Source organism: Sinocyclocheilus grahami, unplaced genomic scaffold, assembly GCF_001515645.1.
Source record: "Sinocyclocheilus grahami isolate Dianchi unplaced genomic scaffold, SAMN03320097.WGS_v1.1 scaffold35.1, whole genome shotgun sequence".
NCBI lineage: Eukaryota > Metazoa > Chordata > Actinopteri > Cypriniformes > Cyprinidae > Sinocyclocheilus > Sinocyclocheilus grahami.
In genome coordinates, this window is record NW_015505214.1 from 1,626,894 (window position 1) to 1,640,620 (window position 13,727).

The 13,727-nt window shown below is 43.1% G+C and overlaps 1 protein-coding gene across 1 annotated transcript in view; it reads right to left on the reverse strand.

Annotated features, from left to right (window-relative positions):
* The window catches only part of LOC107581475 (protein PRRC2C-like), a 30,373-nt gene that overhangs the window by 10,194 nt on the left and 6,452 nt on the right, over nucleotides 1-13,727 (reverse strand). The window contains exons 8-19 of the mRNA XM_016267052.1: nucleotides 12,830-12,917; nucleotides 12,557-12,740; nucleotides 10,362-10,944; nucleotides 9,520-9,695; nucleotides 9,171-9,417; nucleotides 8,667-8,877; nucleotides 6,136-8,550; nucleotides 4,850-5,010; nucleotides 4,452-4,606; nucleotides 3,974-4,334; nucleotides 3,717-3,802; nucleotides 3,389-3,580 (exon numbers count right to left, since the gene is read on the reverse strand). Coding sequence (XP_016122538.1) covers nucleotides 3,389-3,580; nucleotides 3,717-3,802; nucleotides 3,974-4,334; nucleotides 4,452-4,606; nucleotides 4,850-5,010; nucleotides 6,136-8,550; nucleotides 8,667-8,877; nucleotides 9,171-9,417; nucleotides 9,520-9,695; nucleotides 10,362-10,944; nucleotides 12,557-12,740; nucleotides 12,830-12,917 — 4,859 coding nt within the window. The remainder of the gene's footprint in view (nucleotides 1-3,388; nucleotides 3,581-3,716; nucleotides 3,803-3,973; nucleotides 4,335-4,451; nucleotides 4,607-4,849; nucleotides 5,011-6,135; nucleotides 8,551-8,666; nucleotides 8,878-9,170; nucleotides 9,418-9,519; nucleotides 9,696-10,361; nucleotides 10,945-12,556; nucleotides 12,741-12,829; nucleotides 12,918-13,727) is intronic.

Sequence of the window (13,727 nt, forward strand, 5' to 3'; positions counted from 1 at the left end):
TGTCTGAGATGCCTATACAGAGGACCATTAGTAAAAATGCTTCTATACTATCATCATATCAATTTTAAAATTAACTAGGGCTGTCAATGTTAACGTATGCGTATAATTTTACAATCCTTAACGCGTTAAAAATTTAACGCATAATTACTGAAGCATAATTTCTATTCGAACCCTTTAACCCAATTTTACTTCTCTGCTTGCTATCAGATCATTTTAAGCCGCTAAACTCCGGGAAAGTTTTCAGTCCAATGATCCAGTAAGCAAATGCATTCAAACAATCCATCCAAAACAGCGCTAATATAAAGGAAACCAGACTAATTACATCAGAGATTGCAGAGAGAACAGAGACTCGCGTTGCGTTTTCAGTGAATTATTCATTCCAGTGTGTTTCGCTTTAAAACACAAGCTCTGTCATATTCTGTGATTATCTCTGAAGAGCGCGAGCCCTCACACGTCGTGCTGTGTGAAGCACACACTGAATGGATTGTCAACACATCCCACCGCTGTATAGTCAGATGAGATGCAAACTACGCTTTCTCGACTGGATAACCAGTCTCGCTAGTAAAGTTTTGATGGATGAAGACTGCAATCACGGTTAAGGCGATTGCAGTGGCGTACAGTACAGTAAGCACACGTGAGTCCGTTATAATAATGCGTGTATGAGTGCTCTTGAAGCACTGATCGCACAGTATTTATACTCGGGCACATTTCCGTACATTCACATTGTTTCCACACACCTTCACGATAATGTTTTGATTTGTCATGTGTATGTTGCTGTGTTTAATTATTCTGAATGGATTCATGTACTGTAGTTGATATATGCAGTAAGCAGGAGGTTGGTTTAAGTTTTCTTTTGGCATCACCATGTGGTCCTGTTCGGTATCGCAACTTGACTTCTCTAAAATGTAAAAAAGCTCTTTGCTGTTGCACTGTACACATACTATACTTATTTTTTTAGCATTCCTTATATCATTTGGTTCTTTGGTGTCCTTTTTTGGAAAGACTGAAATTTATCTTGAAAAAAGCTTGCAGAAAATACAGATTTTTGAGAATTACCCTTTCATCTTTTGGTTTACTCTGTTGGATATAGCAAGTGATGACAGCATAAACATTTAAAACAATATAAATGGTCTATACTTAATTTCATGAATTGGGCTATTAATCACAGAAAAAGGGTGTGATTAATTAGATTACATTTTTTTATCTATTGACAGCCCTAAAATTAACACATTTTAGAATTTCTCTTTTGCCTTAGCCCCTTTCTCATTATTCAAACCATAATAAAATCAAGTCCTGTGCCACATCTTGCTAAATATTCTGTATCATTTGAAAATTATATATTATGTGATGCAAATGCTAATGCATGTTGGTCCTTTGTGATAAAAGCAGGGACTACCTTCTGAGGTTTGACAGGTCCAGCACGAGGCTGTTTTTGTCTTTGCTCTTTGGGTTCGGGTAGTTTATTGTCAGAGGTTTTCTCTAGCAGGGCGGGCACTCCGTCACTGTCAGTGCTGCCTGCTGAAGAAGGGGCACCAAACTGGATGCTATCCATGCCCAGCTCAAGGTGTTCTGTTCCTGCTTTCACACCCTAAAACACACACCCACAAAAACATCAGCACATAAAGTTCAGAATATTCAAAATGGTGTTGGTCAGCCAGCTAACAATAGCATGTTGGAAAATAGCCTTGTTTTAATTCTTATTTAAAATTCAAATATCCTCTCACCTCAGGTGTAACGGTCCCAGTAAATGAAGTGAGGGGTTTGTTCCAGGCACTGGCAGAGGGAGGCTGGGGAGGGCTGATAGGTCCAACTATAACAGCAAGACAAATAGAGCAACCATCAGATGCAGAACTGCCACTATATGTTGTTAAAATAATCAAAGAACAAATATGTGTCAAGAAAAATCTCACTGGCCTGTTCTTTATTAATGTTTACAAGTTTCTTGAACTAAAAATGCAAGTAAACATGGTGAGGAACTTACGTTTCTTGACATCGGAGAGAACAGCGGAGCCAGCCACCTTGTTCTCCCACAGTTCTGTACCCAGGGGGTTGTGTGCCTGACTCTTGGCAGGGAAGTCTACAGGCGCGGGGGCCAGGGGTGCCACAGCGCCCTCAAGAGGCTGGGGTGAGCTAGTGCTCTGGTTGGAGGCAGGCAGGTTGTGCTGCGCAGAGATAGCTGGCTGTGGTTGAGGCTGCTGAGGGACAGACTGGTTCTGTGGAGCTGGAGCTGATGGTTGCTGCTGTCCTGCTGCCAATCCTTGCTGCTTTTTGGCAAATCGCGGCGGGAGTTTAGAACCACCACCTCCCCTGCCTTTCTCTCCAGAGCCCTTTTTACTCCAATTCTGTACAGCATAAGGACAAACACAGAAGAATTCAAATGAGATATTGATTTGTGTACCAACTGCCATGATGCAATGCATGCAATACATTGGACTAAAGCCATTCCCTCCTTTCCTCACCTGAGCAGTCTGCTGGATTGTCAACACATCCCACCGCTGTATAGTCAGATGAGATGCAAACTACGCTTTCTCGACTGGATAACCAGTCTCGCTAGTAAAGTTTTGATGGATGAAGACTGCAATCACGGTTAAGGCGATTGCAGTGGCGTACAGTACAGTAAGCACACGTGAGTCCGTTATAATAATGCGTGTATGAGTGCTCTTGAAGCACTGATCGCACAGTATTTATACTCGGGCACATTTCCGTACATTCACATTGTTTCCACACACCTTCACGATAATGTTTTGATTTGTCATGTGTATGTTGCTGTGTTTAATTATTCTGAATGGATTCATGTACTGTAGTTGATATATGCAGTAAGCAGGAGGTTGGTTTAAGTTTTCTTTTGGCATCACCATGTGGTCCTGTTCGGTATCGCAACTTGACTTCTCTAAAATGTAAAAAAGCTCTTTGCTGTTGCACTGTACACATACTATACTTATTTTTTTAGCATTCCTTATATCATTTGGTTCTTTGGTGTCCTTTTTTGGAAAGACTGAAATTTATCTTGAAAAAAGCTTGCAGAAAATACAGATTTTTGAGAATTACCCTTTCATCTTTTGGTTTACTCTGTTGGATATAGCAAGTGATGACAGCATAAACATTTAAAACAATATAAATGGTCTATACTTAATTTCATGAATTGGGCTATTAATCACAGAAAAAGGGTGTGATTAATTAGATTACATTTTTTTATCTATTGACAGCCCTAAAATTAACACATTTTAGAATTTCTCTTTTGCCTTAGCCCCTTTCTCATTATTCAAACCATAATAAAATCAAGTCCTGTGCCACATCTTGCTAAATATTCTGTATCATTTGAAAATTATATATTATGTGATGCAAATGCTAATGCATGTTGGTCCTTTGTGATAAAAGCAGGGACTACCTTCTGAGGTTTGACAGGTCCAGCACGAGGCTGTTTTTGTCTTTGCTCTTTGGGTTCGGGTAGTTTATTGTCAGAGGTTTTCTCTAGCAGGGCGGGCACTCCGTCACTGTCAGTGCTGCCTGCTGAAGAAGGGGCACCAAACTGGATGCTATCCATGCCCAGCTCAAGGTGTTCTGTTCCTGCTTTCACACCCTAAAACACACACCCACAAAAACATCAGCACATAAAGTTCAGAATATTCAAAATGGTGTTGGTCAGCCAGCTAACAATAGCATGTTGGAAAATAGCCTTGTTTTAATTCTTATTTAAAATTCAAATATCCTCTCACCTCAGGTGTAACGGTCCCAGTAAATGAAGTGAGGGGTTTGTTCCAGGCACTGGCAGAGGGAGGCTGGGGAGGGCTGATAGGTCCAACTATAACAGCAAGACAAATAGAGCAACCATCAGATGCAGAACTGCCACTATATGTTGTTAAAATAATCAAAGAACAAATATGTGTCAAGAAAAATCTCACTGGCCTGTTCTTTATTAATGTTTACAAGTTTCTTGAACTAAAAATGCAAGTAAACATGGTGAGGAACTTACGTTTCTTGACATCGGAGAGAACAGCGGAGCCAGCCACCTTGTTCTCCCACAGTTCTGTACCCAGGGGGTTGTGTGCCTGACTCTTGGCAGGGAAGTCTACAGGCGCGGGGGCCAGGGGTGCCACAGCGCCCTCAAGAGGCTGGGGTGAGCTAGTGCTCTGGTTGGAGGCAGGCAGGTTGTGCTGCGCAGAGATAGCTGGCTGTGGTTGAGGCTGCTGAGGGACAGACTGGTTCTGTGGAGCTGGAGCTGATGGTTGCTGCTGTCCTGCTGCCAATCCTTGCTGCTTTTTGGCAAATCGCGGCGGGAGTTTAGAACCACCACCTCCCCTGCCTTTCTCTCCAGAGCCCTTTTTACTCCAATTCTGTACAGCATAAGGACAAACACAGAAGAATTCAAATGAGATATTGATTTGTGTACCAACTGCCATGATGCAATGCATGCAATACATTGGACTAAAGCCATTCCCTCCTTTCCTCACCTGAGCAGTCTGCTCTTCTTTCTTCCTTCTTTCCTCATCCTGCAAACGTTTCTGCTGTTTCCGTGAAACAACCTCTGTGAACCCGTCATCATTCATGTTAGACTGAGGGTCCTCCAGTGTTGTGACCTCTGGGTGGTCGTCAATGATCACTACACCTGGAAAAGTGTGGAAAGAGGACAAACAAGTGTCAAACTATTTTATTTAGCTTACCAATAGTAAGACTTTGTTATGAAATAATAGTAGTACAATAATATAGTAGCAGTAATTACAAGTAATTTATAGCTAGCCAAAATTTTTCTAAGTATTACTTAGTTACTAAAAATAGTTTGACTATTAAAAATTGTCACTACAAGGTGTACCAAAAAATGTTATATAGACAAAAAGTCTTGAACACTAACTGGCATAATTGTTGAGATCAAACTGAGACAAAGCATTTTCTTTTTCTTTGGGTTTTTTGACAGCTGGCTTTCCTTCCTCTTTCCGGCGGCTGGGAGCTGATTCTTTCCCAGCTTTCTGACCTGTACTGGCCTGAGCGGTCTCTGCATTTTGAACAGCAGCACTGCAGGAAAAAGAGAAAATATTAGCTCAGTAATAAATTAGAATCTGAGGGTTGTTGGAGGAAAAAACAGCAAGATAAAAGTTGTCAGAGTGAGAGACGGTCTAAAAATACATGTCTATTTGGAGGGCTGTCAAGACCGTCAAGGCAATTATCACCTACACAGCTAAATCAAAACAAAGGTCTATATATTCAAAAAAAAAAAAAAAAAAAAAGCAGACCTCAATGACCTAAGGCTCCATTATAAATAAATGGCTGAATAATAGAAGTGATCACCGTGAAATAAAGTTTAGAAAAGCATAAAAGAACTGCTTTTTACAGTGTCTGAAGAAAACGAGTTGTTAGTTCCTAAAACAACTGTGGACAGCTATGAGGCTGTTCTGTTCTTTGCATGTTGCTATGCATTTGTTAGGGTGTTCTGGTTTCTCTGTGGTCCAAGTGAAAGGGCTCACCCTCACTCTGGTCCCTAGCTATAGCTTGGGTTGCCCTCAAATGGGAGCGTTTTGTTTAAAATGGAAGAATTCTTGCCAGTTTCTACAAGGCATAAATTACTAATTCACTTAATCTTAAATTGGCGTTGCACAAGTTTTGTTCTGAAATTTAATTTGTTGAGGAAGAACAATTTGTACAATCACACTCCTGGAGGGCCTACTTGCCCCAGTATATTTATCTGGATGTTGTAAATAATTTTGAAGATCCTGATTACCTGGTTTAGGAGTTTTAATAAACTCCTGCTACTGTTGACCTCACACTTAAAGTAAGGCGCACACACTAAATGATTCATTTGAACATCAGAAATGTAAGCCTTAAAATCTAATTAAGGCTCTACACTAAACTCTACAGGACACTGGCCCTCCCGGAGCAGGACGGGGCACTCGAGGTATAAGCAAAGTAATGCCCGCCTTATACCGCCTTAAACCTAAAAGTTTCTTACGTTCCTGAAGACATTGATTAGCTGGATCAGGTGTGTTTAATTAGGGTTGGAGCTAAACTCTGCAGGACAATGGCCCTGCAGGAGCTGAATTTAACAGCCCTGCTTTAAACCATAACAGACACTTTTCACCTATAAACTGCTATATTTAAACTCAAGACTCTTTGCTTCCTGGGACAACACCGTTCAAGACTCACCCCCTCCGTCCCGATTTGGCTCCAGATCCTCCCCTTCTCTCGCTCTTGCCTCCAGGGTACCCTCGAACCGTTTTAGGCCCATTATTTCCTCTTCGGTTCTGTCGATCCACAGGCCGCTGGCTAGAGAAGCTCCTCTTGGCTGCCGAGGCTATCTCCCGTTTTGAGATTGCCACACTTTCTGTGGGTGATTTGTTCTGTCCCCCAGAGATCTGTGTGGGCAAAGAGGAGGTAGTAGTAGTAATAGCGGTCACGGCTGCTTCAAGCTGCTTCTTGTCCTCTCGCTCTCTCCTTTCATTGAAGTCGCTACTCTCAGAGGCCGTCTCCCACTCCTCATTGGCCTGGTCAGAAGAGTTCTGATTGGACAAGTCAGGTGATTTGCTGCCAGCAGCAACTACAGTGGTGGCTCCCATTTCAGGAACAACCGTCTCTGTGACAGGAAGTTCAGGGGGCGTCACATCAGGAATGAGAGAAGGTGCTGTACTGGTATCAGCCACCCCCTCTGGCAAAGTGACCAGTGTTCCAGGAGCTTTAGACAGCGTTGGGGAGACCGATGTAGGTACTGGCACACCAGGAGTAGCTTCCCCAGCAAACACTGCTGCCTCACGTTCTTTAAGCCTCCGAAATCGTGGGGGCTTGTCCTGTCTGGGAGGACGGGCTGCCCTTGGTCTCCGGGGCCTCTCCCGTAAGCTTTGTCCACCCTCTCCAATTTTCTTGTTGTCATATTTGGTGTGCCGTCTTTCAGAGAGGGTGCTATCAGTGCGCAAGGTCTCTGCTTCCTCTGGCCGAAAGGTCTCCATGGGCTTCGAGGGCCACTGTGAGGACTCTTTAACAGGGGCCCGACGGAAAGGAACAGATCTGTGGCCACCTCGTTCCCTGCCACCACCTCGCCTGTTGTGCAAGCCTCCCTTGCCTCGCCGTGTGGCCTCACCCTTTAAAAGAAAACCTGGTTTAGGTCGCCCATCCTCATCTCGAGGCCCATGTTTTTCAGAAAGATTTCCGGTTGCAAATCCAGAGGCAGATTTAGAGGAGCGAGATTCCGGCAGCTCACGATGGAGCGGCCTGCTCGGTTTGGAGCTGGGCTCGCGATCTGATGGTCCAGTGTCACTGGCAGATTCTCTGCCTTCACTTTCAGAGTCTGTGTCCGAGCCTCGTCTGCGTCTACGCTTAGGCAAAACTTCAAAATCTGAGCTCTCGCTACGGGTTTCACTCTCCTCTCTGCAGCGGAAACTAGCTGTCCCTGTGGCACTTAATGGCAAGTCTGAGCGTGACCGTGGCTCTCTGTAAGGGTAGTCACCTCGACTTCGACCACGGCTACCTCTGCCCCTCCCACTATAGCTGCCTCTGTAACTCCGGCCACGGGAATAGTACTCTCCCCGACCACGGCCTTTAAAATCAGAAGGCCAGTCCTTCTCTCGTTCCACATCTCTGTCCCTCTCTCGGTCTCGTTCTCGGTCTCGCTCCCTCTCGTCTCTGCGGTAAGCTCTGGAAGGGAGATTGGAGTCTTTGCGAGATGGTAGTTTGGGTTCAGAACGTTTAGCATTAAATTTTGTCTGGTTGTCTGGTTTATCCTCAGCAACAGTTGTGGCTGTAGGACATACAGTTGCCTGCAGATCTCTGGACTTCATTCCACCAGTTGATACTCCCACTTCAGGTTCTATCACTACTTTCTTCCCATCACCAGAGGGCTTCGGTCCATCAGATGCTTCTACAGCAGCTGAAGAAGCACCTTTCGGTGCAGCTCCCTCTTTTTTGAATCGCTCCCCTCGTTCGTGCTGTTCTTCTTTCTCTCTTCTCTGTTCCCTCTCTTCCTTCATGTCTCGCAGCACAGGTTTCTTAATAGGTCCAGATCTCCTCACTGGCCGCTCCCCTCCGGGACCCTCTCTTCTTCCAGATCCACGGGATCCCCAGCGCATCTCTGACTTCTGCTTGCTGGGTGGAGGTAAAGTGAGCTTGTCGGTTTTGTGCATACCATCATTAGCCACAGGAGGCGTGGAACGGCTGTTGATTACAGACCCTTGCCCAAATGGCTCCTTTCTGGACTTGTCCTCTGGTCTTTCCACAGTATCAGCAAAGTCCAGGGTTTTCTGTACTATGGTAAGTCCTTCAAATCTGGGCTCTTCCAGTTTTAGAGAGTGACTGGAGCCTTGAGAGATACTCCGTTTCAATACAGCCTGTCCAATGGCTTCAACCTCATCTGCACCAGAGAGATTAGCCTCCTCCGGTTCAAAAGAAGGGATGACTGGTGCTCTGTCAGTCTGCAGGAGACCTGAAACCTCTTCCGAAACATGACTAAAAGCAGACAAGGTTTCAGAAGAATCCCTGAAGAAGTCGCTCTTGCCCCTAGGCTCTAGTGGGCTATGGTCCTGAGGGTAGACACCTGATAGACCTCTATCCAGCTCCAGACCAGCATCCAATCTATTTTAAGAGAGAAAGGGAAAAGAAAAGGTCTTAATACTTGATCAAGTTATTTCTAACAGTGGGGTAATAACTATTTTTTTATCTAAAACCTCTAAAACAAAGCAGTCTCACACCTTGTCTCCTTGCCATCTTCACGCCCTTTTACGGTTACAGAAGAGGGCAGGGGCTCTGTTGAGGGATAGGAGTCAGAACCCCAGACCATTCGAGGCTCATTGGGAACTCCGTGTTCTCTGATTGGTCGGGTCAGATGATCAAAAGTGTCTGATCCAGAGTTGCTGTTGTCTGTGGGCTCTCGTCGTACCAGTTGCTTAGGAGGCATTCTCCCTGATGTTGACATATAAGACAATTATTATGACTTATAACAGTCTACAGAAATAGAACTCTTTAAAAAAAAAAGAAAAAAAAAAAAGAAAAAAAAAAAAGGAAACTATTAAATTATCAGATGTAATGTTTTGGTGTAATGTCTAGTGACTAGAGATGCATTTATAAAATATGGGATAAACTGAGGAAGTGAAACAGCATTACATTAAAACAACATTAAGTGAAAATGTGTTATTGCATCTTGTTTTGTTACCAAGTTACTAGGAAGGAAAACAATTTTAGTTTGCAAGACACACCGGGGTGCATAGGAGGCATATCTATTGGTGGCCGCCCAGACATCATACGAGGATCCATGTAAGATTGCATCATTAGCCAGCGTGGGTCAAAGCCCATTGAGGCAAGGTGTTGGTGGTGGGGGCCGAGAGGTTGGTATAAGGATCTGTGCTGAGGGGGAACTGAACCCCCTGAGGGAGAGACTGGACCCCCTCCACCCTGCTGCTGCTGTTGTTGCTGATGCTGCCACTGTTGTTGTTTAAGCTGTTCCTGGAGAATTTAAGAGAATAAAAATTACAATTCTAGTTCTCATTTTTATCATCCAGGTTCAAACTAACATTGATTCTTAAAGCCAGGACAATGTGTGAGCACCTGTTGTCTAAGGAACCTTGGTGGTAAAGACTTCTGGAACTGTTTTGAGTATCCAGAGGTGACAGAAGGGCGAACAGAAGTCCCAGTGTCTCCCTCATTTTCCAGTTGAGACGGAAAAGGTGCATCTTCACTAACAGAATGATCCAGTCTGGATAAAGACAATGGAGGCTCCTCAACTGAAAGGGATAAAAAAAATAAAAATAATAATTTTATATAAAACTAGCACACTGCATTAGAAAAAAAACACAAAAGCGTGTGTACACCTGGCAGATCCTTTTATCCAAAGTGACAAAGAATCAACCATGACCTTGGCATTGCTAGTGCCATGCTCTTTTGTTTGAGCTACACTACAGGAAAAGTTCATCCAAATATTCAATATATGCATCAAACCAGGTGAACTTAATTTAGGCTCTTGTCGCACTTGCTTTGGTTGGTCCAAACCAGAGTTTTGACACCCTACCATAACTGTACTATTTTCACTTTGTACTTTAGGCTCTGAATTAAGGTAAGTTTAAGTCATTAACACGGGCATAAACTCCAGCTGAACCATTTGATTTTTTAGATTTACAACCAAATTGTCACCTCAACAAAGGCATTAGCATTTATCTGATACAAAGAATACAAGCTGAAAACATTTTTGGAGACAAACCTCTGCGAAAATGTAACAAGTATGATGGCAGCATGCAAAAACGCAAATAAATCTCATTTAAGATGCTCTTTTTTCAGATTAACAGTAAACTGTGCCAGAAAATCTAATCAATTGCCCCCCCCAAACTACTTTTTAGTGCACTTTAGAATTTTAATACCTTTATGATTTTTTTCCCCCATCCATTTACATTTACCTCTGGGCTCCTCAGTACTGAAGTAGTCTCTCATTGGTTGTCTCTCCACCCGCCTATGCACCTCCTCTGTTACAGCAGTATCAACCTTGCTTTGGGGTTCTGGGGCAGTGCTATGGACAGGAGGGCTAGGTTGTCGGGTAACAAATTGCGGCACCTCCTCCACAGTGGGCTCTGTCCTTTCATGGGTTGGCATGGGAGGGCAGGGTTGCTGTGCAGGGGAAGGTGGTGGTTGAGGCTGAGGGGGTGGAGTTTCAGCAGGTTGTTTAGGCACAGTTTCAGTCACTTCCTGGTGATCACAATGAGCTTGTGTAATTGGTTTAGTAGTTTCTGTAGCTGAAGGTCGTCGTTTCTCCTCAAGTTGTTTGAGTTTCTCTTTGCATGCAGCAAGTCTTTGTTCTTCCATGCGGCGTTCCTCCTCCTCACGCCGTCTGCGAGCGCGTTCTACTGCTTCTGAGAGCTCTGACTGCTTCTTCCGTTTCTGTCGCCATGCTTCCGTTTCCTCCTCACCAGCAGGGGGTGCTGTTGTGGGTAACTTTGTAACACGGGGACCACCACTTCCCACAGAACGTCCAACAGTTTGGCCCTATATACAAAAACACAATGAAGCAAAAATATGGGGGGAAAAAAAGAGCCAACTCTGTCAAATCAGTGATAAGACAACTGACACTTCACAAAAACCCACCCTCCTTAGATACTGTTTCCATCTCTGAAAAACAAATGACGCTCTCACACTACACGATCTCACGCAGTAAAAATACATTGCGGAGCAAAGAGAAAACTGACAACGCACTGACAGACAAGACAGAGCAGGTTACTTCTGGTATGAAAACGTCTCAGCTTTCAAATTAAGAAATTCAAACAATAAATACAGTTTCAAGGTTTCAAGGTATACCGCGATTTGAAAAAGTCAGTTTCAAACCCACTAATATTTTCCATTATACCGTTCTTGCGATATGTGCTGTTTTTCATGTCTCCTCAAAGACTGAAAGTGTAGGAATCCCTCAGGTTGAGTGCAGTGTAGAGTAAAGGCTGATTTATACTTCTGCGTCGGACCTACGCCGTAGCCTTTACGCCGTAGGCCATGCGTCAGTTTTCATTTATACTACTGCGTCGTTGTCCGCGTCAACGTGCAGTACACATGCAAACCGCTAGTCTGCAGTGTCCACGGGCATGTTGCTGGTGTAACCCGCAGTACTACGGCAAAAGCCGAAGAAGACGCAGCTCGTCGGAGAAGCATTTTATCCGTGACAGCGGCAAATAAATATCAAATAATTTAAAACTACAAAAAGGAGACAACAACAGAACAGGAGATGATGGCATTCTTTCAATCTGCACAAGGACTTGTGCCACGGCAGATCAACATTGTTTGTTGCGGACAACTACTGATGTATAATGCTATGTAGTATAATAAATAAGACACTTGTTCTTTGCTTTGTTTTATATAAGAAGGTGTAACATTAAATTATATTAAAGTGCACAAACACACAAAAAACTCAAGTACATATGGAGGGAAGGGTTCTTGCAGACCAATCACAGCGCTTGCGGTCCGCGTAGAATTGACGCCCTGTTAGATTTTTGGAGAGGTGCACGTCAGGCTACGGCGTATGGGTGTGTGTCTATGCGTAAGCTACGGCGTAGGTCCGACGTAGAAGTATAAATCAGCCTTAACATGACCCTCCTCCTCCTGTTGGTGCGAGCGAGCGGTCAGTCACGTGTGTGTAGGATGGCCGAACGTTCAAGGAGCTTCCCCTGGAACTTAAGCGATCAGCAACCGGCCGTTTTTTGTCTTATTGCAACTCGTCTCTATTCTGGACTTGCACAAACTACATTGCAATGCAATAATTTTCCAAAATGTCATGTATGGTAAAATATGAATACTGTAAACACCCGTTAACAGGGTAACCAAGGAAACGCTGTATCTGGTGTTCCATGAGCGCCTCCTGCTGTCAGAGAGTGAATGTGTAATGACAATACCTTGATATTTTTGTTTAAGGTTATCATACCGTCAAAATCTCATACCGGCCCATACCTAGTCAATACACACCAATTTTTAAAGTTTAAAGCCACCAAATTTAATATACTCTCCTGTGTGATTTGTTTGTCAACCAAGATGGCTGATTTGGCGTTATGAATGGTCAGATTGCCTGTCAATCAAGCTCTTTGTGAAGGGTCAATTGTTCTAGTGCACACCATACCTGTTGTTCTTGTGGAGGAACCATCTTGCTATAATGGACAATATTGCCAGGGGAGGGAGCCCTGTGGTCTCCACATTCAGGCCATGAGCTCTTGCGGTCACGCCTCTCCTCTTCTCCTTCCTTCCATCCCTCCTGAACACCAGTGTTTCTTGACCGCATGCGATCAACTTTAGTCATCCACTCCCTGTGTTTCCGCAAGAAAGAGTTTTATAGGGCCAATGTTTACTACTCCCAAAATTTTTTATAAAATAAGTCACAAAGATGAGTGCTTACCAGTTATTGCCTTTCTCCTTAGCCGAATGGTTCTCCTCATCATCACTAAAGTTCAGTTTCTCAGTATAGTCAACTTCCATTTGAGCACCTAAATAACAACAAAAATGGTGACTAAATTAACAAATGATTTAAATATAAAATGAAATGTGGAAATAGCTAATAACCCAAGTTATTATAAACTTTATAATCCCTTTATCTGATTAATTGTTATCTTCCGATTTGCTTCCATGACCTTCTGAATATAAAAGTATTCATAAAATGAATAAGTACTTATTATGAATAAGTACTTAGTGAAAAAATTTACATTTTACAATGTAAATGGTGCAGAAACTTATTGAAATGTAGATCTTTACAGCTTTCGAATATTGAATTCTTGAAAATGATAAATTCATTATTATGCTTAATTATTCACAACAACAATAAAACAGTACAATGACAAACTCACTTAAACATACTTACAGCAAAAATAAGACTGTTGACATACAGAACCCCACACATAACATGCAGACAAAAATCTATTTGTGTCCACAAATGAAGAATTTGTTCCTACGACTTAAGTAAATTTAAATGAGGGAATGAATTAGTACGAGGCCACAATTTAATAAAACAAAAGCTTTCAGTTTATAATTTTAATGTCTATCGTTTAACTAAACAAAATGCCTTTTATTTCCATTTAAAAAAAAGAAAAAAAAAAGAAAAAGCAGAACAATGGTGGGCAAGTCATTGGCCACGTTCACACAGCAGCAGAATACGGATGTCAGTCCTGTTTTTGATTCCTTAAAACGGTTACGTTCACACACAGTACAGTTATTTACAGTAGGGGTTCAATCTTCAACTGGCTGGCAGGAGCCGCCACTGACAGGTCACGTGACCTGCCAGTGGTTGGTGGCAGCTGCCA